The sequence below is a fragment of the Orycteropus afer genome, unplaced genomic scaffold (genome assembly GCF_000298275.1).
Source record: "Orycteropus afer afer isolate SDZICR_OR568_19922 unplaced genomic scaffold, OryAfe1.0 scaffold00064, whole genome shotgun sequence".
Classification (NCBI taxonomy): domain Eukaryota; kingdom Metazoa; phylum Chordata; class Mammalia; order Tubulidentata; family Orycteropodidae; genus Orycteropus; species Orycteropus afer.
Genome location: NW_006921651.1, coordinates 9,471,586 through 9,493,867, shown reverse-complemented (window position 1 = coordinate 9,493,867; position 22,282 = coordinate 9,471,586). Strand labels below are relative to the sequence as shown.

The following is a 22,282-nucleotide window of genomic DNA, read 5'->3' as shown; positions in this document are numbered from 1 at the left end:
GGCCTACCGCTAAATACTCGTCATCCATTTAATAAAAAACATTAACTGAGCACTGTTCTAAGTGCGAGGGAGATGGTGAAGACATGCAAGGTCCCTGCCCTCTAGAGCAGCAATGTCAACAGGACTTTCTGCAGTGATGGAGACATTTTGTATTTGCACTACAGTGCCTAAGGCACTTGACTGCTAACCAGAAGGCTGGCAGTTCAAACCCACCGGCCATTCCTCGGAAGGAAGGTTGGGTAATCTACTTCTGTAGTGATACCGCCTCAGAAATCCAAGGCGGGGTTGCTATGAGTCGGGTCTGACTCGATGGCACATAACAACAACGACAACAACAACACAGTAGCCACTAGCCACATAGACCTACTGAGCACTTGAAATGTGACTAATGTGAGCGAGGAAATGAATTTTAAATTTTATTAATTTCAACTCATTTACATTTAACTAGCCACATGGGGCTAGCGGCTAGCATTTTGGACAGTGCAGCTCTTTGAAGAGTAAAGGTATGCCTAATCGAAGCCACAGTATTTTCAACAGTCTTATACACATGTGAAAGTGGACAACGAATGTTGTTGTTTTGCCGTCGAGTTGGACCTGACTCATAGCGACCCCTCCTGGGGTTTCTGAGGTGGTATCACTACGGAAGTATATTGTCCAACCTTCCTTCTGAGGAGTGGCTTGTGGGTTTGAACCGCCAGCCTTCTGGTTAGCAGTCAAGTGCCTTAGGCACTATGCTACCAGAGCTCCTGGACAACGAATAAGGAAGACCAAAGAAGAGTTGATCCTTTTGAGTTGTGACGTTGGCAAAGAATACTGAAAGTACTAAGGACTACTAGAAGAACTAACAAATCTGTCCTGGAAGAAGTGCAGCCTGAATGCTCCTTGAAAAAGAGAATGGCCAGACTTCGTCTCATCTACTTTAATCATATCATTAGGTAGGACCATTCCCTCCCTGGAGAAGGATATCATGCTTGGTAAAGTGGAGGGTCAGCGAAAAAGGAGAAGGCCCTCAAAGAGATGGATTGACACAGTGGCTGTAGTGATGGGCTCAGGTATAGTAAGGATTGTGAGGCTGGTGCAGGACCAGGCAGTGTTTCGTTCTGTTGTACACAGGGTCACTGTGTGTCGGAGCTGACTCAGTGGCACCTAACAACAACAGCTCTAGGCCAACCAGTACAGGCCAACCAGTACGAGGCTGTATCTGGGGGAGATGGGCAAGCCTGGTGGTAAGCAAGGTTACTTTGGAGTACTGGGTTCAAATCTTGACTCTGTCACTTACCTGATATGTTGGAAATAACATGGTAGGGGTGGTCCTGGGGATAAATTTTAGCCTGGAGCTGACTTGTGCAATCTCAGGCATGTCACTTATATTTACTGAGACCCTGCTAGGAGCCATGCTCTCTTTTGTCACTGGGAATGTCCCTGTTCTCATAGACCTTCCACTCTTGTATGTGTGTGTGGGGGGGGAAGCAGGCAAGCCCATGAACAAATTAGAAATGTCAGATATTGACAAGCTATGTGAAGAAACAAAAAACTAGGGCAATGGGGTAAGGAAGAAGGGGCTGCTGGGGGTCTTTTCTCATCTGAGTGTCAGGAGCAGTCTCTCTGAGGGGGAGGGATTGGAGCTGAGCTCTAAATAAAAACCTGGGTGATATAGGATCGGAAGGTGGAGGGCACAGGAGAAAGACCGTTCTACAAAGCTCAGATGTTTACGGCAGATACTGGGGCTGCTGCTCAGAGAATGTGAACGTTCGCGGTGAATCCATTGGCACACCCCCCTAAGGCAGTGCATACGTCACTGACAGAGCCAGCTAGAAAGATCTGTCAGGTGTTTAGGCATCGTCAAAGCCTGCCCTAGCTCCTGTGTCAGAAAACAGGGCCTGTCACTGTGCAACCAAGGTCAGGCTAATGGTGATGGATTGAGATGGGGGTGCTCACCTGTTGGGAGATGCCATTCTCCCAGGCAGTCACCTGGGAAGCAGGCCAGTGCTCTGCCTGGGACCTCCATCTCAGGGCAAGTAGCAGGGAGGGTGCGGCCTTCTCCTGATCACCCCCTGGGGGTAACCAGACTGTGGGCCTGCTGCTCTCCGGGCACAGGGTCCTGGCGAGGGTCCACAGATCCATATACTCCCAAGCATCATTCATGCAATATTACCCACATGTAAGTACTGTTTTTCCCCTAATGTATGTAGATTGTGTTAGAAAACAAATTAAGCTTAAAAGTGCTGTTGACTTTATACACAAAGTAGCTACTATCTAGTGCAGAGTTTAGTTTGTGAACTATTTTGAAAAGGGTTTCCCATATTGGGTTGAATGTGTTCTCCCAGAAATAAGCAGAAATAAAGGTTGGAATCTTAACCCCTATACCTGTGGATTTAAAGCTGTGAGGAAATAAGGTTTTCTTTGTTATGTTAATGAAGACCTATCAGTGTAGAACCAAAACCAGTCCAAACTCACCGTGGATTCTGACTCATAGAGACCCCCTTTGGGTTTCTGAGGTGGTAAATCTTTATGGAAGTAGATTGCCCAGTCTTCTTCTTTGGAGTGGCTTGTGGGTTTGAACTGCCAACCTTCTGGTTAGCAGTCAGGTGCCTTAGGCACTGTGCCACCAGTGTAGAAAAAAAAACCAAAACCAAACTCACTGCCGTCGAGTTGGATCTGATTCATAGCGACCCCTCCTTGGGCTTTTGAGGCAGTATCACTACAGAAGTGGATTGCCCAATCTTCTTTCTGAGGAGCGGCTGGTGGGTTTGAACCGCCAACCTTCTGGTTAGCAGTCAGGTGCCTTAGGCACTGCACTACCAGAGCTCCTTTATCAGTGTAGAGCTGGTTTAAACCTCATCACTCTGAGTCATAAGGAGAAGCACAGCCCAGGGACACACAAGCACAAATGGGGAAGACAGATGCCATGTGAAGATCACCAAGGAACCGAGCAATACAGAGGCTGCCCACAATGAAGAAACCAGTACAGCCAAGCCCTTAATTTGGACTTTTCGCTGCCAGAACTGTGAGAAAATAAATTTCTGTGCTTTGAAGCCACCCACTTGTGTTATTTGTGTTACAGTGGTGCTAGGAATCGAAGACAGTTGGAAACCACGTCCATATTTGGCGGAGGGTCTATGTGTAGACCGTTTCTACTTCGATGTGTAGACCGTTTCTACTTCGATGTGTAGACAGCTCTACCCTGGAGTGGGGGCAGAGATGGTCAGGCATGGAGGAGCCAGGGTGCTGGGAAGGACCCCGTTGCTCCCTTTCCCTCCCCAGACCCAGGATGTCCGTCAGTGTGGGGCTTCCAGAGGCAGTCATGTCTGTGCAGCTCCACCCGGCCCCACGCCTTCTCTGAGCTTGCTCCTCTTTGGCTTTTGGTCCTGAAGTCCAGAAAAGTCTAGTTGGAACGTTCCAGCCTGGCTGCTGCTGTGCTGTGAGCTACTGAGGGCAGGGACCAGCTGCCTCTCTCTGGAAGTGTGAGGAGGTGCAGCCCTGGCTCCATGGATCTTGGCAGGGCAGCAGTAGTGGGGAGAAGCTCTGTGGGCCGAGACACACATGCTGCCATTCAGCTGCTCTTCCCATGGAGATGTTCTCCTCCAGGCCCAACCCCACTGCTTCTGGGTTGTGCTTTAATAAGCCATGAACCAGTTCTCCTAAACTCCCAGGTCCCTCCTCCCTCAATCTGCAGTGCATCTAGTCCTCACTTATCAACTATCTCATTATCTGACACTTCCCATTTACGACAAGAGTGAAAAATCTACTCCGACTATTTTGCATGTTGATGATGTATGTCTGGCAGTAACGCATATCAGGGTATGAGACGAGACTAACACTGGCTGTGATGGTTAAGGTTATGGGTCAATCTGGCTTGGCTATGACTCTCAGTGGTTTGGCAGTTACATAAGGATATAATTTGGCAGTTAGGTAAGGATGTAGTCTTTCTTTGTTTTGTGATCTGATCCTCCATTTTTGCCTAATGCTGATTTTTGCATAACAACCTGGTTTTTGGAACCTAACCATAGCAATAAGTGATGAGTGGGGATAATTTTTTTCTGAGGAAGGGGGTGGAGATGGGTCTGGGAGTGTCAACTACGTAATTTTTTTCTCTTTTGAAGTAGTATTATGAAGGTCAAGAGATCTGGCATTTTAAAAGTATACAGTGCCCAAATTCAGTGGCACATGATAAAAGTAAATAGATTCCATAAAAAAAAGGAGACAAACAAAAGCAAATATTTCTCACCTAAGCCAACAGAACAGTTATATGAATACATTTTCCAGTCTGACTAAAGTGCCACAAATAACTCGAAAGAGTCACCGAATATTCATAGACAATCACAAATTTACATCCTGCACTTAAAGCTCTGAATTCTGCGTCCTGCTTCCTCCCCTCCTCCATACCCAGGGAGCAGCCAGGGTTATTAGCTGAGTAAATTGGAAAGCACATCTCAACAGGGATGGTCTCTCCTCTGCCACTGATTCGCTGGCTGACTTCTCTGGACCTCAGTTTCTTCACCTGTAGAATAGAGGTATCAGCCTGGAGGTCTAATAGTCCTGGGAAGGACAGCCCTTCTTCATCAGAAGGTGAGCCTTGCACCAGCTGGTTCATCTCATCACCAACATTCCTGTTGCCAACATCTCTTAGACATGGAGGCACCTTGCATTTCCCAAAGGGCTTTCCTTCTTGGTAACAACAATGACCATTTAGTGAACACTCGATATGTGCTTTAGACTGTATCTATTGCTTTAAGGTGTTGGCCCCCAACACCTCTATGAGGAAGGGACGGTTTGTATCATTTCCATTGAGAAAGCCGAGACTTGCACAGGTGAAGTGATGGTCCATCATTACTCAGCCAGGTTCTGTATGATCCCCAAGCTCACATCTGCTGTACCCCTGTGTTATACCACCCACCCCTTCCGCCATGTTCAGGCCCCTCCACAGGCCATATACTGGGCTGGGGTCTGGGATACCACCCACCCCTTCCGCCATGTTCAGGCCCCTCCACAGGCCATATACTGGGCTGGGGTCTGGGATACCACCCACCCCTTCCGCCATGTTCAGGCCCCTCCACAGGCCATGTACTGGGCTGGGGTCTGGGATTTCACAGTGAATGGGGCACTCCCCTGCAGCTGGAGGAGCTGAGTCCCGTGGAAGCAGTGAACCGAGCGATGATACCACCATAAGCTGGAAGTACGCAGCAACAGCATGGATACCACTTGGTGAGAAAGCATGGTGCTAAAAATGACATGTCATTTGGGTGTTGCAGGAGGAATAAGAGTCTGTGAGGCAGAGAAGGGGAGGAAAGAGCATTCCAGGCAGAGAGTACAGCATGCTACTAAACCCAAATAGTCTCCACTGAGTCAGTTCCAACTCATGGTGACCCCCTGTGCTGCAGAGTAAACTTGTGTTCCATGGGCTTTGCTTGTTTATTGTGATTTGGGTGAAATTTTAGAGCAAATTGGTTTTCCATTCAACAATTTATACACATTTTGTTTTATGACATTCATTGAAGCGGCCACAATGTAACAGCACTCGTCCCACTTCCTCCCTGTTTCCCATTTCCCCTTGACCTTCTTCCCTATCCCTTCTTAGCTTTATTCCTGGGCAAATGCTGTCCCTTTGATCTCATGTGGTAGATTGTTCTAATGAGTGCATACTTTTCTGGTATTATTATTCACCTTATAAGCCTGTCTGTTGTTTAGCTGAAAGTTTAGCCATGGGAGTTTAGTTCAGTTCCCAGCTTGAAGGGCGTCTAAGGCCATAGTCTTGGGGGTATCACCAGTCTTCATCAGACCAGCAAGCCTAGTCTTTTTTATTATTATTATTTTGAGTTTTGTTCCATACTTTTCTTCTACTCTATCTGGGACCTCCTACTATGATTCTTTTCAGCTTGGTCAGCAGTGGTAGCCAGGCACCATCTAGTTCTTCTGGTCTCAGGGTCATGGAGGCTGGGTTCACATGGTCCATTAGTCCTTTGGATTAATTGTTTCCTTCTGTTTTTGATTTTCTTCACTCTTCTTTGCTCCCGAGGGGCAGCGGTCAATAGCTGCACCTTCAGTGGCCATTCACAAGCTTCTAAGACTCTAGTCACTGCTCACTAGAGTAGGATGTAGGGTTTTCAAGGCTATGATATTCTGGAAGTGAATCGGCAGGCTTTGCGTTTGAGGTGACTTTGTGTGGGTTTGAACTGCCAACCCTTCGGTTAGTAGCTGAGAGCTTTACTGTGATACCCAGGTCAGAGGTATGTGAATGATGTGTCTGAAGATTAGGAGAAGTTCCAAGTGGGGAAAGCAGAGTGTGAGAAGGCATATTAGGGGGTGGGTGGGAGAGGAGACTGGGGAGGTACTTGCAGCCTTCACATGTGTGGCAGACTCCAATCCCTGCAACAACTCTATGAGGTGAGTGTTTTATCCCCATTTGCCAGTTGTAGACATTGAGGCTTGGTAAGGTGAAGTGACTAGCAAGTGTCTGAGCTAGGACTGGGACCAGGTCTGCTGTCATTAAGCCCGGCTGTTCCCTCTGTCCCAGGCTGCCTTCTAGATGTTGTACAATGGTAGCCTTTAAACAGGCCCATCTGCCAAGTCTGGCGTGGCGGATGGGGGGAGGATGGCTTGAGGAGCCCTGCCCCCATATTAACCAACAGAGACATGAGATCAAGAGCAGTGTCAAGTCTTCTCCAGCAGCTTTTAAAGGACAAAGGACAAGGCACCGAGAATTGCGCTTTTCAGAAGAGTAACAAGGAAAACAGATGGTAGGAATACAGTTGGCGGAATATTTTTGCACTTTAATAAAGCAAATTTTTACGTGGGCCACTGAATTTTCCTCCCCTAAATGAGCACCAGCTGGTTTGGAGGCGGCTCTGAGTCACCGAGAAACAATGAGCTGAAAGCAAGGCAGGGAAGGGGGCCTACGGTCAAGGCCCTAGGCCTTGACCACTGGCTGAGCTGGGGGGCTGGGGAGCAAGTAGGTTACTGCAGATGATTAGTGCTTGATTTTATTTGCTGGGTTTGGTGGTAAGCTGCCTCAGCCTGCAGCCAGTTAGCAAATGGAGACCAGGATGACGGATATACAGGGTAGTTGTGCAGGGACTGGGGTGCAGGTTCAGGGTATTGGACTGCCAGGAGACACTCAGCAAGGCTATAAGCAGAAATGTTTATGTATGAGCCTGGTGGTCGGGCAGCACCCAGGAGGAGCAAGGAAAGGCCAGGGTGGGTGGAGGATGACTCTGACTATGGGCAGAAGGTGAGATACTCTGCACAGGAGAGCGGGCCTCTGGGAAACGTCCAGAGAACAAGACACCCTCCAGGTCCCTGAGTTCTTATTGTGGGATTCGATACAGTCGGATGCTCTGCCACCTGAGGGATGAGCAGGTCTGAACCTTGTGGTTGCACCTTCCTAATGCCCTTATCTTGTTTTTTCTATCACACCTAACGTGTTCTAAGGAGCTCTTGCTCACCAAGTGAGGCCCGACGTGCTCAGAGGCTCCGCTAGGAGGTGCTCTTGAGCAGTGCAGGGATGAGTGGGACGCACATGATGTGTGTGTGTGAAGGCAGGGCTGAGGGGCAAGTCTGTGGAGAGGTACACACGTTCACCCTCACACAGGTTGGTGTCCGTGTATGGGCGCATGCTCACCACATCTTGTTGCAAACTCAGAAAGCAAGGAGTGACTCAGGAAGGGAGGCAGGGAGCAGCCACATGGTCACTTAGGGCTCACTGTAGCACTGTGGGGGCCGAGTGGGGGCTTCCCATAGCTCTCTCCCCCTCAGAGCCTTCTGAGTGCCCAGGGTGGCTGTGGCCCCATCTGACTTCCCAGTCACGCTGAACCTCCCGATTCACATTCCAACACCTCACCTCCCCACTGCAATGCACAAAACAAACAGCTCAGACTTGGAAACAATCTAACTGTCCATCAATAGACTTGCTAAATAAATTAGAGAATGCTGCCATCCAATGCAATACTGTGCAGCACTAAAAGAGAACGGGAGAGCACAATGAAGCAAGCTTCAGAACAACAGGAAGAGAACAATAATTTTTGTTAGAAAATATCCCAAGCAGTATGTATCTAAGGAGCTCAGGTGGTGCAATGTATAAGGCATTTGGCTGCTAACCTGAAGGTCAGCAGTTCAAACCCACCAGCTGCTGACTGAGAGGAAGATCGGGCAATCAACTTCTACACAGATTTACAGCCTTGGAAACCCAGTGGGGGTCGCTGAGTCAGAATCGACTCAATGGTAATGGGTTTGGGTTTTAGTGGCTAGTTGTTGTTGTTGTTGTTATGTCGTTAAGTTGGACCCGACTCATAGTGACCCCTCCTAGGGTTTCCAAGGCAGTATCACTACGGAAGTAGATTGCCCGATCTTCCTTCCGAGGAGTGGCTGGTGGGTTTGAACCGCCAGCCTTCTGGTTAGCAGTCAAGTGTATCTATAAGTGTATTCTTGTGTATACTGCACATAATAAAAGCGTATAAAAAAGCATGGACTGTGAACAGGCCAGTCCAGACCACTGTACAGGTACTCCCCCATCTACAACATATTTGAGTTACAACGAACCACACTTAAGACTGGTCATCTGGTATATCTTACCATTAGTTATACGTACTATGTACAGTTTTGCTGCGTGTAATTTGCTGATGTTGTCATTCTCAGATGTTCACTTGCAGATTTTCAATGTTATGATTTGTAAAGATACTAATAATAAAAGGCTATAATAACGAAAACTAAAAAAAAAAAGGAGGGTATTCGACTTACATAAGAACCGACTTACATTGTAAATCGGGACTACCTGTATTTGAAATTGCTACCTGCCCCTTCCCCTCCACACTCCTGATTCCCTTACCCTGTTCTTTCCATAGTACTTAACGCCTTCTAAAGAGCTCGGGTGGCACAGTGGTTAAACCATTTGGCTGCTAATCAAAAGGTCAGTGGTTTGAACCCACAAGCCACTCCATGGGAAAAAGATGAGGCAGTCTGCTTCTGTAAAGATTTAGAGCCTTGGAAATCCTAGGGGGCAGTTCTCCTCTGTCCTATAGAGTTGCTATGAATCAGAATTAACTCAGTGGGAGTGGGATTTTTTGGTAACACCTAACATTTGATATATTCAGCTATTTGTTATGTAGATTGTGTGTCTTATGTTTCTCTTCCTCACCAACGGCAACAATCTTTGACTAGTTTGTGTTCAGCACATAATAGGTGCTCAGTAAGTGTGTACGAATCAATAACGAATCAATGGTGTCCAGGGAGGGAGAAGGGAGAAATATCTACTTTGCATTTAATAGTCCAAGCATGGTGGTGATACTATGGGTGGTTTTCACTTGCTCATTTGTATTTCTTATTTTCTATAATCAATATGCATCACTCTTACAATCAGAAAGGAAATAAGGGCTTCTAAAAACAACCACAAGGGCTGCCCTCGCTCCAGGACACAGTCCTGCTAGTGGCTCTGGGGCTTCCTGCACGACTGCCTGTCCCTGTTCTGTTCTACCTGCCTCTCCAGCTGGGCTCTGGAGGACCGCAGTTTGTCCCTGGCCTCCTTTCCAGGCCCACCCTCGCCAGACCATTCCCATTCTTTGGACACAGTGAATACAGCTCTTCCCAGCCCCTACCCACACTTTCTAATTCCTGCCATCCTTCCAGGCCTAATTATAGACCTACTTCCTGGGGACAGTTGCACCTGAGCAGAATGAACTTCTCTCACCCAGGCCTCTCATGGCCACTGGGCCAGGAAGGCGGGGCCTCCAAACCTGCCACATATCAGAATTACTGTCTCTCTCTGTCTCCTTTGCTGGACTGTGAGCCTGGAGGGCAGGGGGGCTTCTTCTTCCTCTCATCTGTGTCTCCCCCCTTGTCTTTTTGGCTCTCTGTCTCCCGCCTGCTTTCTCTGATCAACATTTCCTTCCATCTCCACATCTTCTTTTTCTGCCCCATTGCAGGCTCCTCCTGCAACCAGGAAGGCTATGCCATGCTCCCTCCAGGAAAGGAGCCCCCGGGGACTGTGCGAGGCCTTGGAGCTGCAGGGATGGAGCCTGCCCGCCTCTCTGTGAACCAGGTTCACTGGCCCTGACACCTGCTAAGCTGCATAGGTCCTACCTCGATGCTGACTTGCAGGGCCTGCCCCCAAGAACAGCCTTTGGATGGCCTCTCTGGAAGTGGATCCTGCAGGGGACCCCGGGAGCAGTGTGAGCCGGTGTTGAGGTAAGAACAAATCTGGTGGCTTCACAAAATAGTGAGGGACTGGCAGTCATGAGAGTGTCTGTCACCCAGAGCGTGGGAGGCAGGCAGGACAGAGGGCACAGAAGGTCTCGAGGCCCTTATCTCAAGTGACCTGGTGAACTGCCCAGTTGAGGAAGCAGGTTTATTCTCCTGCCAGAGGAAGATTCTGTCCAGAGAACGGACTTAGTAAGGCCCATAAAATACACCTTAAAATAGCAGAGGCAGCCACGGGAGGTGAGGAGGAGAATGCAGCCCAGCACTGACTCACCATTGATGCATGCTGTGTGACTGGAGTCAAGTCTCCAGCCTCAGTTTTCTCATCTGTACCGTGGGGTTCACGTCCACCCAGGGGTGGAAAGACCTGGAGATCTACTTCCGAAAAATCAGCCATTGAAAACCCTGTGGAGCCCAGTTCTACTCTGACAGACACGGGGTCACCACGCATCAACAGTGACTTGAAAGGAAACTAGTCTGGCTTTACAGTGGGGGTGGGGGTGCTGGTGTCCAACCAGACACCCGGATAAATACTCTGCTTTCAACTGTATGGACCACCTTGGTGCTGCATGGCCTCACTCTCTAGGTCTCCTTGGGTCAGCCGGTAACAGAGGGCACATGTATGCCCAAAAAGAAAGAGACAGAGCAGGACCTTGGCTGGAATTCTGGCCATGGTGCCCAAGCTGCTGGGTTCAAATTCAGCTCTTCCAACCTTCTAGAGCTGTGATTTGGAGCAAGTTGCTTAATCTCAGTCTCAATTTCCTGGCCTGTAAAATGGGTGTCATGATAACTAAGCCATTAGGTTGCAGTGAGAATCCTATGAGATATCTTATACAAATACCAAGTGTTCCATAAATGTCAGCTACTGCTGTTTGTCATGAGAGGACGAGGCTTTTAATAGTCGTCTTGCATCTTTAGGGCATAAAGAATGCCTGCCTTAGGAGTGACAGAGCTCCAACTGCAGACCGACCCATCCAGGGTGAAACAGCCCGAGGACATGCTATATAACCTGGCCAAGCCACCTAAATATTTATTGCTTCTTTTCTGACTATTTAACTATTATGTGTTCCCTATAAAAATTGGAAAACACACCACACATACACACAGACAGACTGAAGAAATAAAAATCATGCATTCAGGCAGGCCTGGGATTGAATCTGATCTCTGCCACTTACTTAGCATGTGACCTTGCACAAGGTTTTAACTTTTTCTGGTCCTCAGTTTTCCCATTTATAAAATGGGGATACTAATGCCCATCTCACAGGGTAATCAAGGAGATTCAATAAGATATCAAGAGCAAAGCTTTTGGGGTTGCATCAGCAAGGCGGTAGGTTACTATATCAGTCACGATTCACACTTAGCTGCACTTTTTTCTATGCACATATGATGCATATATGGAGCTCTGGTGGTGTAGTGGATAAGGCATTTGGCTGCTAACCAGAAGGTCAGCAGTTCAAACCCACCAGCTGCTCCAAGGAGAGAAGATGGGGCAATCTACTTCTGTTAAGATTTACAGTCTCTGAAACCCAGTGGGGGTTGCTATGGGTCAGAATTGACTTGACGGCAGTGAGGTTTTTTTTTTTTTTTTGGTATGATGTGTGTATAATATTAACATGTTTGTTTTTACTAAGACCATATTGCCTATTCTTTTGAATTACATCACCTCACAAATGTTAACATATGGGGGCGGGTGTCTGGTTTTGAACCTAAGATGTTTTCTTAACCACTGTGTTTTAATAAAAACACTCTTGACTACCCCCAGTGTTTCTCAACCTTTCTTCCTTAATTGAACCCCCTCCCCAAAGCCTTTTTACGCCTTTCCTGCCTAATCTCCTCACACCATAATTAAAAAAATCAAAAAACCAAAAACCTTATTATTTTGAAATAATTAGTGATTCACAGAAACTTGCAAAGATAATAAAGAGCAATCCCCTATATCCTTTGTCTGTTTTCCCCCACTGGTCACTTAACTACAATACGATAGTGAACCCATTGGTACAGTGTGTGTGCATAGTTCTATGTCATGTTATTACGTGCAGTGATGTGTGTAACCACCACCGCAATCAACATACAGAACATCCCATCACCACTGAGGTCTCCCTTGGGCTACCCCTTTCTAGTGACACCCACCCCTCTCCTTCCTGCCATCTCTAACCCCTGGCAACCACTAATCTGTTTCCCATCACTGTAATCATGCCATTTTGAGAATGTTAGATAAATGGAATCAGCCAGTATGTGGTCTCTTGCGGCTGACTTTTTCACCCATAAGGTCCTTGAGATCCATCCAAGTTGTTGTGTGTATCAACACTTTGTTCCTTTCTATTGCTGAGTACTATCCCATGGTCTGGATGCCTGCTAGTATGTTTAACTGTTCATCGACTGAGGGCTGTTACAAAGGAAGCTGCTATGCACAATTGTATATAGGGCTTTCTGTGTGGACGTGAGTTTCATCTGTCCGAGATAAATGCCCAGGAAAGAGCCCTGGTGGCATGATGGTTAAGTGCTCAGCTGCTAAGGGGAAGGTTGGTGGTTTGAACCCACCAGCAGGTCAGCAGGCGACAAGACCTGGCGATTTGCTTCCATGAAGATTACAGCTTAGAAAACCCCACGGGGCAGTTCTACTCTGTCAGATTGGGTTGCTGTGAGTTGAGATCGACTCGATGGCTCCTGACAAGAACAAATGCCTGGGAGTGCATTCTCTGGGTCGTACGGCAGCTGTACGTTTAATTTTTTTTTTTTTTTTTTTAAGAAACTGTCAAACCGTTTTCCAGAGTGGTTGTATCATCTTACATTCCCACCAGCAAGATGTGAGAGATGTAGCTTCTCCACAGCCTTGCTGGCATTTGGTATTGTCATTATTTTCTACTTTAGCTGTTCTCAGACATGTGGAGTGATGGCTCATTCCTATCAGATATACTGTGTATCTGTTTTGGTAATATATGCATGTCTGTTTTTTGACACATATTTAGAAACAAGAGTAATTCTTTTTTTTTTTTTTTTGTCCCCTACCCAAGAGCTGATTTTTGCTCCCTTTGGGGTGTTATCACTCCTGTTGAGAACACATGGCTTCTCCAAACCTTCTACCCAAGGGAAACTACCAGGGGTTTGGTGAGACACTTTAACCACTGAACCTCTAAGAGGCCAGAGAAACACTGGTTTGGATAAGTAAGGTGCAGGTCAACATCTGAATAACAAGGCCTTGGCCTTGGCCAAAGAGAGGGTGGAAAAACTCTGACCTCAAGGTGGACTAATGTGACTGAGGCAAGAAGCAAGGCATGAACACATGGCCAGCATTTCCTGTTCCCTTCACCTTGAGCTTGAGGGCTTGGGTGGTACAAACGGTGAACACACTTGGCTGCTAACCCAAACACTGAAGGTTTGAGTCCACCCAGAGGCGCCTTAGAAAAAAGACCTGGTGATTTTCTGAAATTTCAGCTGTTGAGAATCCCGTGGAGCACAGGTTGATTCTGACAGGCGTAGGATCGCCATGAGTCAGACTGACTCCACGGCAACTGTTTTTTCCACCTTGAGCTCAGGTTTACCTCAGAGCAGGGATTGCCTCTAAGAGCTGGTGTTGGCCACGGGTGTCCACATGCAGTGGTCCCCGGAAGATGCCTCTGAACCACTCAGCAGAGGATGCAGTTTCAGGACCTGCTGTCCCTAGAACAGCTCACTGCCCCCCTGGCCCCCAACTCACCCAAGCCAAAGTGTGCCACGGGCTCCATCTCACACAGGTAGCCTGAGCCCCCGTCGATGATCCTCAGGTGGGCCCCGCTCTTCTTGGTGTAGAGCACAACCTTAGCTCCCCTGGCGAAGGCCCCGAACCGGGTCCGTGGCACCACTCGCAGCCAGTTGTTGTTGAAGCCCTGCAGGGAGGTGAAAGGTACACACTGGGCATCAGGGTCAGGGCAGGGGGGGGCAGGAAGGGGGCTGAGGGGGAGGGAAAGAGGAAGCAAAGGGAGAGAGGAAAAGAGCAGAGGAAGAGGAAGCCAGGCGAGGAAGGTGAGCTGGGCAGACAGATTGGCCAGAGGCAAAGCCAGGTCCTGGGAAGGGAGGGAGGAAAAGCTGAAGACTCAGGGGAACCCATGTTTGGAGAAGTGGCAGAAGGTGGAGGATGGACGGCTCCTCTTAGGAGGTAGCCCTTCTCAGAGCTTTCCTGTGCACCTGGGAGTTTATCAGTTTCCAGGAGGGATCTCCACTGCCTGCCATCCACCCTCAGCCAGGACAATGCACCTGATTCCCCCGGAAGACGGACAGTGGCTGAGCCATAGACTCTCCGTGGGACAAGATGAGGTCCAGCATTCCGTCGCCATCGAAGTCTGTCACCACGCCCCCTGCAACAACATGGGTTTCACTCCTGCCCATGGGCTAGTAGATCTGCGGGTCCAGAGGGCTGCCAGCTGGTGGAGCCCTGAGTGTGGGTGGTGGGCCAAGAGAAAGGGCATGGTGCTGGGGGCGTGGAAGCCTGTCTGTCTCCTTTCCCACTGGCCGAGCTCAGGCAAGTCATTAAGCGTAGTCGCTTCAGTTCCCATGCTCGCAACATCACCTACCTCTTAGAATTACTGTGAGTATGAAATGAGATAGTACTCAAGGCTGATTCTGCTCCCGATAGGAATGCCTAGAAGAGGGGTCTCCTTCCTCCTCCTGAACTTTTGCACAGGGAGGTGGGGGCAAATGATCAGACCACGAGGACTGTGAGTCTTTCTATTTTGGTTTGAATAATAAACCACCCCTTATATTGGCACAGCTTCTGCCAATTGATCCAGTGTTTGAAGATACATGGTCTCCTTTTGGGCCTCACTATTATAAGGAGAGCAGATAAAATTATGCCCATTTTATGGGTGTGGAGAACAAGGCCCAGAAAATGAAGTCACTTTTCCAAGACCATGAAGCACAGCTATGGCAGAACCGAGTCTCGTGACTCCTGGCCTGGTGTCCCTTCTCTGACACCAAGTTGAGTGCCCAGGTGCTGGCTCAGACGGTAGGACCGCCTGCCTAGAAGCAGAAGGGACCCGTTCCTCTCCTTTCCATCCCAACCTGGCCAGGCATCACCAGAGAGCAATGCCCGTGGGTCCCCATGGGAAGTGGTCCAACACCTCCTCTGCCTTCCTGCCTGGCAGCCCCTCAGAGGACCCCCATCTCTGCTCTTACCCTCAGTCCTCAGGGTGGAGAGGGGAACCCCGAAGAGCCCGGGTGTGTGGTTACTGCCCCACCCTCCTGCCCTCACCCCAGGCATGGACAGCACTGAGGGTGGGGGTTCTAAGGCCAGAGCCCAAGGCCCCTCACCTGTGCCCCGGCCCTCAGGCTCCAAGGCATCACCAGGGTTGAGTTCCTCGATAAGTGGGTCTCCGTGCTCCCTGCGGATGACTCTGTGGGAGATGAGAAAGGAAAGGCCGTTTGTGGACTCAGCATGCCAGCCAGGCCCCGGTGGACCCCAGACCTGGAGGCCCCTCACTCCACCCTGTGTCCCGAGCATTCCCAGGGCCCACTGTGCCCAGACTGCCCTTGGATGCCCATGGAGCCACTCTGCTCTCAGATCCTGTCTACACCTTGGCTGTCCCCTTCCTGGGTTTTAATTTATGTTGGTGAATATTGATTTTTCCTTCTCTAATGGATGAGTTATAGTCAGACTGGAGCAGGGCTGTTGATGGATGGAAAAGGGACGGGGATATAGCTCCCTTCAACTGACCTTCACTTTCCTCCAAGTGGCCCTTGGGTTTCCTAGTTCTGAGTCCTACCCAAGGTTTAAACCCTGCTCAAATGCTGCCTCCTTGAAGGCCTCTCTGATCGTCCTACCAGACGCAGTCCCTCCTGCTCTGCCTTTATCACATTCCACCGTGTGTTACAGCTCTATGAATGCATCTTATCTCCCCGGGTGGATCATGAGCTCAGTGCAGGCTGCGACCATGCATTGTTCATCTTTGCTTCTCCCACAGCATCTAACATGGTTTCTGGCTCTCCAAAGCTCCAAGCACATGTCTGTGGGCTGCATGGATGGATTCCAGAGGCAAAAGGGAGGCCAAGGGTCCCTCTGGGTTGCAGGTGTCCTGTCTGTTTTGAACTCTGAATCTTGGTAGTACTCGCTTCAGGAAAGTCCACCATGAAAGCCCTGCTTGTCCTCTACATTGAGCTCAATGCGATGATGGTGGTGAGTCGGCACCACTGGCTTTCCCCTCCTCTAGTGTTCCTCACTCATTACCTTCTCACAGCCCTGGGTGCTCTGCCCTGGATGTGTGGAGAGCAATGGGGAAGACAAAAGGGCCTGGAGAACTCTGCACCACTTCCTTCACAGGTGGCTGTGTACATTCAAATCACAGACAGCCACCACAGGGCTGTGATGGGGCCAGTGCTTTGCAGAAGGGGATTGATTCCATGGCCACTGGTTTTTGTGGGTCTTGTACAGGAGCTTGGGCTTAATCTGAAGACCATGGCAAAAAGGGAGTGGCCAGTCAGATAGATGTGCCAGGCAGGTGGCTGTGCAGGACAGAAGACAGGAAGCCTTTCTCCGGGTGCAGGTATTAGGAGTGTACAAGGGTGGAGAGATGAGAACAGATCAGAGGAGATTTAGATGTTTGAATGGGGTGACAATGCATGTCCTGGTTGGCCTGGGACAGTGTCTTGCTGTTATTATCAATAGGCGCTCTTCCCCTGTCCTAATTGTCCTGGTTTGGGTGATGAGTTCTCTGGTTACCCTAACTAGTTGCCACTGAGTCGACTCCAACGCATGGTGACTCTGTGTATGTCAGAGAAGAACTGGGCTCCGTGGGGCTTCAAGGCTGGTTTCTCAGAAGTAGATTACCAGGCCTTTCTTCTGAGATGCCTCTGGGTGGACGCAAACCTTCAGCCTTTGGGTTAACAGCCACGTGTGTTAGCCATTTTCACCATCCTGGGATTCCCTGGTTAGCACAGGTGTCATTAAAAGACTCACAGACAATAGCACACAGAGACTTGGAGTCTCCAGTGCTTGGCGTGCCCCAGGGAGTATCAGGACCAAGAAGTCCCAGATGTTCTGTCCAGTGACAGGTACAAAGCCATGTGGGGCAGGTGGGGTTACTGCTTCTAGAGCTGCAGCTGAGTGCCAGCCCAGCTGTGGCCCCTCTCTCGCTTTTCATTGTGTGCTAGGACCTCTGGACCCAGCCATCTGTCACGGGGACTTGGGGCCCAGCCACATACCTGGGAAGTGGCTTCTGCACTGCTGTGTTTAAGTCAACCCCGTAACTATGTGGTGAAGCTGTCCTCCTCCCAGCCCACATGGGGGCGGCCGGAGGTTATAAACAGGCCTGCTCCAGGGACAGTGGGCAGTGTCTGAGTAGGAGGAGGCTGGGGCAGTGCACCAGGGCTATGGAAACACAAGGACTAGACTCCTTGGGGCTTGGGATCCTGGTGAGAGACACTTTCTTAGCTAGAGAAAGAAAGCAGTGTCGCTGTTAAGGAGCAATTGATCTTCTGCAATTAATCTGGAAGTTGTGAATAAGCTTTTTGCAAGGCACCTAATTAGTAAATCTAGTGCCTTCAGGGGGTGATTACATCGGGTCAAGATTGATGCTTTGTTAATAATTATATTTTTAAAATACGCTTAGTCACAGCTTTAGCCGTTTATTAATAGTGGGGGCCCTCCTGGGGGAATGGGTGGGGGTCTAAGGGAGCCGAGCAGGTGAGCAGGCCCAAATCCTGGAGCCAAGATGCCTGCCGCACCCTACTCTCCCCACCTCGTCCTGAACCATCAGCATGTTTTAGGTCAGGGAGAGGGACAGGGCTTAAAGACACATGGGCCCTGAGGTTTGTTCCCCAAACAGTGGTTCTCAAACCAGTGAGATAAAAATCACTGGTCCCTAGAGCACCTGTTAAAAATGCAGTCCTGGCCCTGACCCTTGAGAGTCTGGTTCAGGAGATCTGGGATGATCCCTGTGATGTGGCGTCTGGCATCAGCACTGCCGGTGATTCCAATGCCAGTGGTCTCTGAACCACCCCTAGAGAAGTGTTGCCTCAGAAAACCCAGCCCTTCCTCCCTGGATGCAATACATAGAAGCTTGCTGATTCCTTCCATTCCTACAACTCCCTTCTCATCTATCACTACCTTGTCTCATCCAATGTTTCCCAAAGGATATTTTGCAGAACACCAATCCCAAGAAACAATCTTTGAAAGAAGTGGTCCGATCCATTTGCAATGGATCCTTCCCGCCATTTTTAGAAAGTAAAAACAGAGCCATGTGTTGCTTAACATCCACAATTCATTCTGTGAAATAGGATGTTATGTGATTTGGACGTTGTGCAAACATACATAAATTGCAAGCAATAGCATTCAATGATCTTCCATCTTCGTGTTGTTTAATAACCTTTTATTTCACTTCCAAATCGATACTTCTCTTTTGTGTCTTGCTGCTGCTATCACTAGCACTGGGTTTGCTGCGTTTGGGAGCCATGATGCTCTTCATGGTAATATTTTTGAAAGAAAATGAAACAGAGAGATAATGCTACAACACTCAGGAGATGCGCAATACACAAGATTGTATGCTGCTGCCTACAAGTCGGAGCATACACCGTTATCTGGTAAACTTTTTATTTCTAAGTAGGAAAAGTTCATGTTAAAATAATGATAGGAAGTATAGTACAGTACATAAATAAGCCAGTAACACAGGCATTTATTATGACTATTCAAAAACCCAAAAACCAAACTCACTGCCGTCAAGTCAGTGCCGACTCATAGCAACCCTTCCTTGAGTTTCTGGAGTGGTATCTCTATGGAAGTAGATTGTCCAATCTTCCTTCCAAGGAGTGGCTAGTGGGTTTGAACCACCAGTCTTCTGGTTAGCAGTCTAATGCCTTAGGGCACTACGTCACCAGAGTTCCTTTATGACTATTAAAACCTAAGTATTGTAGGTTATAGGGAGCTCTGGTGGTGCAGTGCCTAAGGCATTCGACTGCTAACTGAAAGGTGGGTGGTTCAAACCCACAAGCCACTCCTTGGAAGGAAGACTGGTAAATCTACTTCCGTAAAGATTTACCAGCTTGGAAACCCGAAGGGGTCACTATGAGTTGGAATTGACTTGATGGCAGTGAGTTTGGATTTTTTGGTTATTATAGGTTATATATGTACTGTACCAGAGAGTTCTGGTGGTACAATGGTTGCTAACCAAAAGGTCAGCTGTTTGAACCCAGCAGCCATTCCATGGGAGAAAGCTGAAGCAATCTGTTTCCATAAAGATTTATATCTTTGGAAAGTTGATGGGGCAATTCTACTCTGTCCTATAGGGCTGCTATGAGTTGGAGTCGACTCGATGGCAGTGGATTTGGTGTTCAGTGGTAGGTATTGTACCATTATACTCCTGGTAGTGTATTTGCAACATACACAAGACACGTGAGATACAAGTATTATTACATGTGGGAAGCTGTTGTGTCTGGTATGTCTGCTATGCCCTATCCTCCAATCGGGATTTCTGAACTCTATTATAATGTTATGGGACCACAAGGTATATGTGGCCTGAACAGACATTATGTGACTCATAATGCACTCATGGGCACTTTAAAGGCTCTGAGAATTTGTACAGTAAATAAACCTGTTTAACTTCGCTTAACTTGGGTTTATCCAAACAGATTTGATGCAGTGGTGTGGATTTATATTCTGTGCATTTCAGCTTCTGGGCACACTTGGGGCCACGCTTCCCTGCCATGGTGGAGGCCAGCTCCTCGTCCAGGACTCTCCCCCATCCCCCTGCAGCCTCCTTGCTCAGTCTCTGTTCCTCCATCAGCAGACCTCCCTCCACCTCGGTACTGACTCCCTGGCCCTTGGAACCCTCCCTTTCTGATTCCCAAGGGTTCCTCCCTGACCTCCCCCAGCTGACAACATTAACAGCACCAGTCAGGCTGAAGTGTCTACCGGAAGAGGCGGTTGGCCGAAGAGCTGCGGTAGGCAATGTTGTTGAAGAAGATCTCTAGCTCCTGGTCATTGTCGAAGTCGGCAGCGATGACCGTGCGGACCGGGGCGGGCATGGAGAACTTGGGTGAAGCGATGTCCTGGCAGGAGACAGGTGAGTGGACAGATGTAGACAAGAGTGGAGTGGGCAAGAGGTTGAATCCCCTCTACTGAGAACGAGAGTGTGCTTAAAGATTAAGCATGGGGCCCACCTAACACCTCCTCTCTCACCTTCCTGGCAAGGGGTCTGGGGTGGCTATATCTAGGACAATGTGCACCTTAGGTTGCTTGTAGGAGAACAAAGAGGTCAGTATAACTGTCACAAGTCACAGAGGGAAGCTCTTTGCCCTTCACTGGTCCTGAACACTTAGCCTGCTCATCAGTCCTGTGTGGTAGGGCAGGTATTAGTGCTCCCATTTTTTTTTTTTTTTTTTTAAATTAGGATTTGGGTGAAGATTTACAGAGTAAATTCACTTTTCATACAGCAGTTCACATATACTTTGTCTCATGTCATTGACCAAAATTTACAATGCAGCAGCTCCCCTCCCACTTCCTCCCCATAGTTACCTCCTCCCAGTGTCCATCCCTTCATACTCTTCGAGAGGCCCATTGTCTGCCAACCCTGTATATGATCTTGGATACACTCTCCATTTAGACATACATAATTGTTTTAGTGCTCCCATTTTATAGTGAGGTAACCAAGTCCTAGAGAGGGAGGGGTATGGCCCACAGTCACAGCTAATGAGTGGGGCTGTGAAAGGCAGCAGCCAGGCAGGGCACAGGTGCTATGTATTTGAATCCAAGCTCCTTCTGCTGATAGTTGTGTGATCTTAGGCCAGTTAATCAGCCTCTCAAATCTCACTTTCCTCATCAGTAACATGGACATAATGATAGGCTGTAAGGATTACACAGGGTGATGTATGTAAAACCCTTGGCACCGATGTGAGCTAAATAGATCTTTATTGCAACCTGGCAGTCTGGCAATCTAGAGAGTGGCAGTGGCTGCCTTTAGCTGTGGTTTTGGCTGCCTTTGTTAGCTTATGTAAGGAGCTCTAGTGGCATAGTGGGTAAGACACGTGGCTGCTAACCAGAAGGTCAGAGGTTCAAACCCACAAGCTGCTCCATGGGAGGAAGATGAGGCAACTTACTTCTGTAAAGATTTATAGCCTTGCAAACCCAGTGGGGGTCACTATGAGTTGGAAGTGACTCGATGGCAGTGGGTTTGGTTTGGTTAGCTTATGTTGTTTTTCAAGGGCTCTCACCTTTTTTTTTTTTTTTTTTTTGAGATGTGCTTTGAAAGGTTGTGGTATCAGGTATACTTGTCCAGGAGACCCAGAATAGCCCAGCTGGGACCTCAAAGTGCTGGCAGGGCTTTGGCTACCTGGCAAAGAGCCTCAAATATGGGGCTTGCCTTTGAAATCAAAGGGGAGCTGTGCAGGGTGACCTTCTTGAGAATATCACCATTATAGGTGGGCTAGTCCCTTAAAAAAGAGCTCTGGTGGCATAGTGGATAAGGCATTTGGCTGCTAACCAGAAGGTCAGCAGTTCAAACCCACCCGGCGCTCTGCAGAAGGAAGATGGGGCAATCTACTTCCGTAAAGGTTTATAGCCTCAGAAACCCAGCGGGGGTCACTAGGAGTTGGAATAGATTCAATGGCTGTGAGTTTGGTGGCCTGTTTTTGGTTAGTTCCTTAAAGACCCTGGGAACCTGTCTAAATCCCGTGGCCAACATGGGCGGGGCTGAGAAGGGCACAGCCAATGTCTCTGGGTATGCCTCCTTGCCCCTTGGCCTGGCCCTGTCCTTCGGTCTCCTGCTGCAGGAATGTGCTGGCCCAGGAGAGCTGGCAGGCTGCCTGTTTTGGGGTGGCCAAAGAGAGGTTATCCCCATCAGTGCAGTAATGAGGGTGATTAAGAGCCTGGCCAGTTGACCGGGCTAAGCAGGGCCTAAAGAGCTGGGAGAACAAAGAGACCTCAGGATCTCTAACTCATTATTATTCTATTGATCCTATCAAAATGGAAACCTACAGAGCCCCCTGGGTCACCCCATTGGACGCCTGGGCTTCCGAGATAATGTATGTACAGCATTTAGCACAGTTCCTGGCACGCGGAAGGCACTTGACAAATGGGGGCATTTATGATTATGATTATTGCTCCTGTGAGCTCTGGGGAGGCCCGTCAGAT

General features: G+C 48.7%; 1 protein-coding gene across 1 annotated transcript in view; it reads right to left on the bottom strand.

Moving 5' to 3' along the window:
• CRTAC1 (cartilage acidic protein 1) overlaps nucleotides 1–22,282 on the bottom strand; it is a 153,713-nt gene that overhangs the window by 3,893 nt on the left and 127,538 nt on the right. Inside the window, exons 7-10 of the mRNA XM_007939980.2 lie at nucleotides 20,066–20,202; nucleotides 15,475–15,557; nucleotides 14,422–14,522; nucleotides 13,886–14,054 (exon numbers count right to left, since the gene is read on the bottom strand). Of these exons, the coding sequence (XP_007938171.2) occupies nucleotides 13,886–14,054; nucleotides 14,422–14,522; nucleotides 15,475–15,557; nucleotides 20,066–20,202 (490 nt within the window). The remainder of the gene's footprint in view (nucleotides 1–13,885; nucleotides 14,055–14,421; nucleotides 14,523–15,474; nucleotides 15,558–20,065; nucleotides 20,203–22,282) is intronic.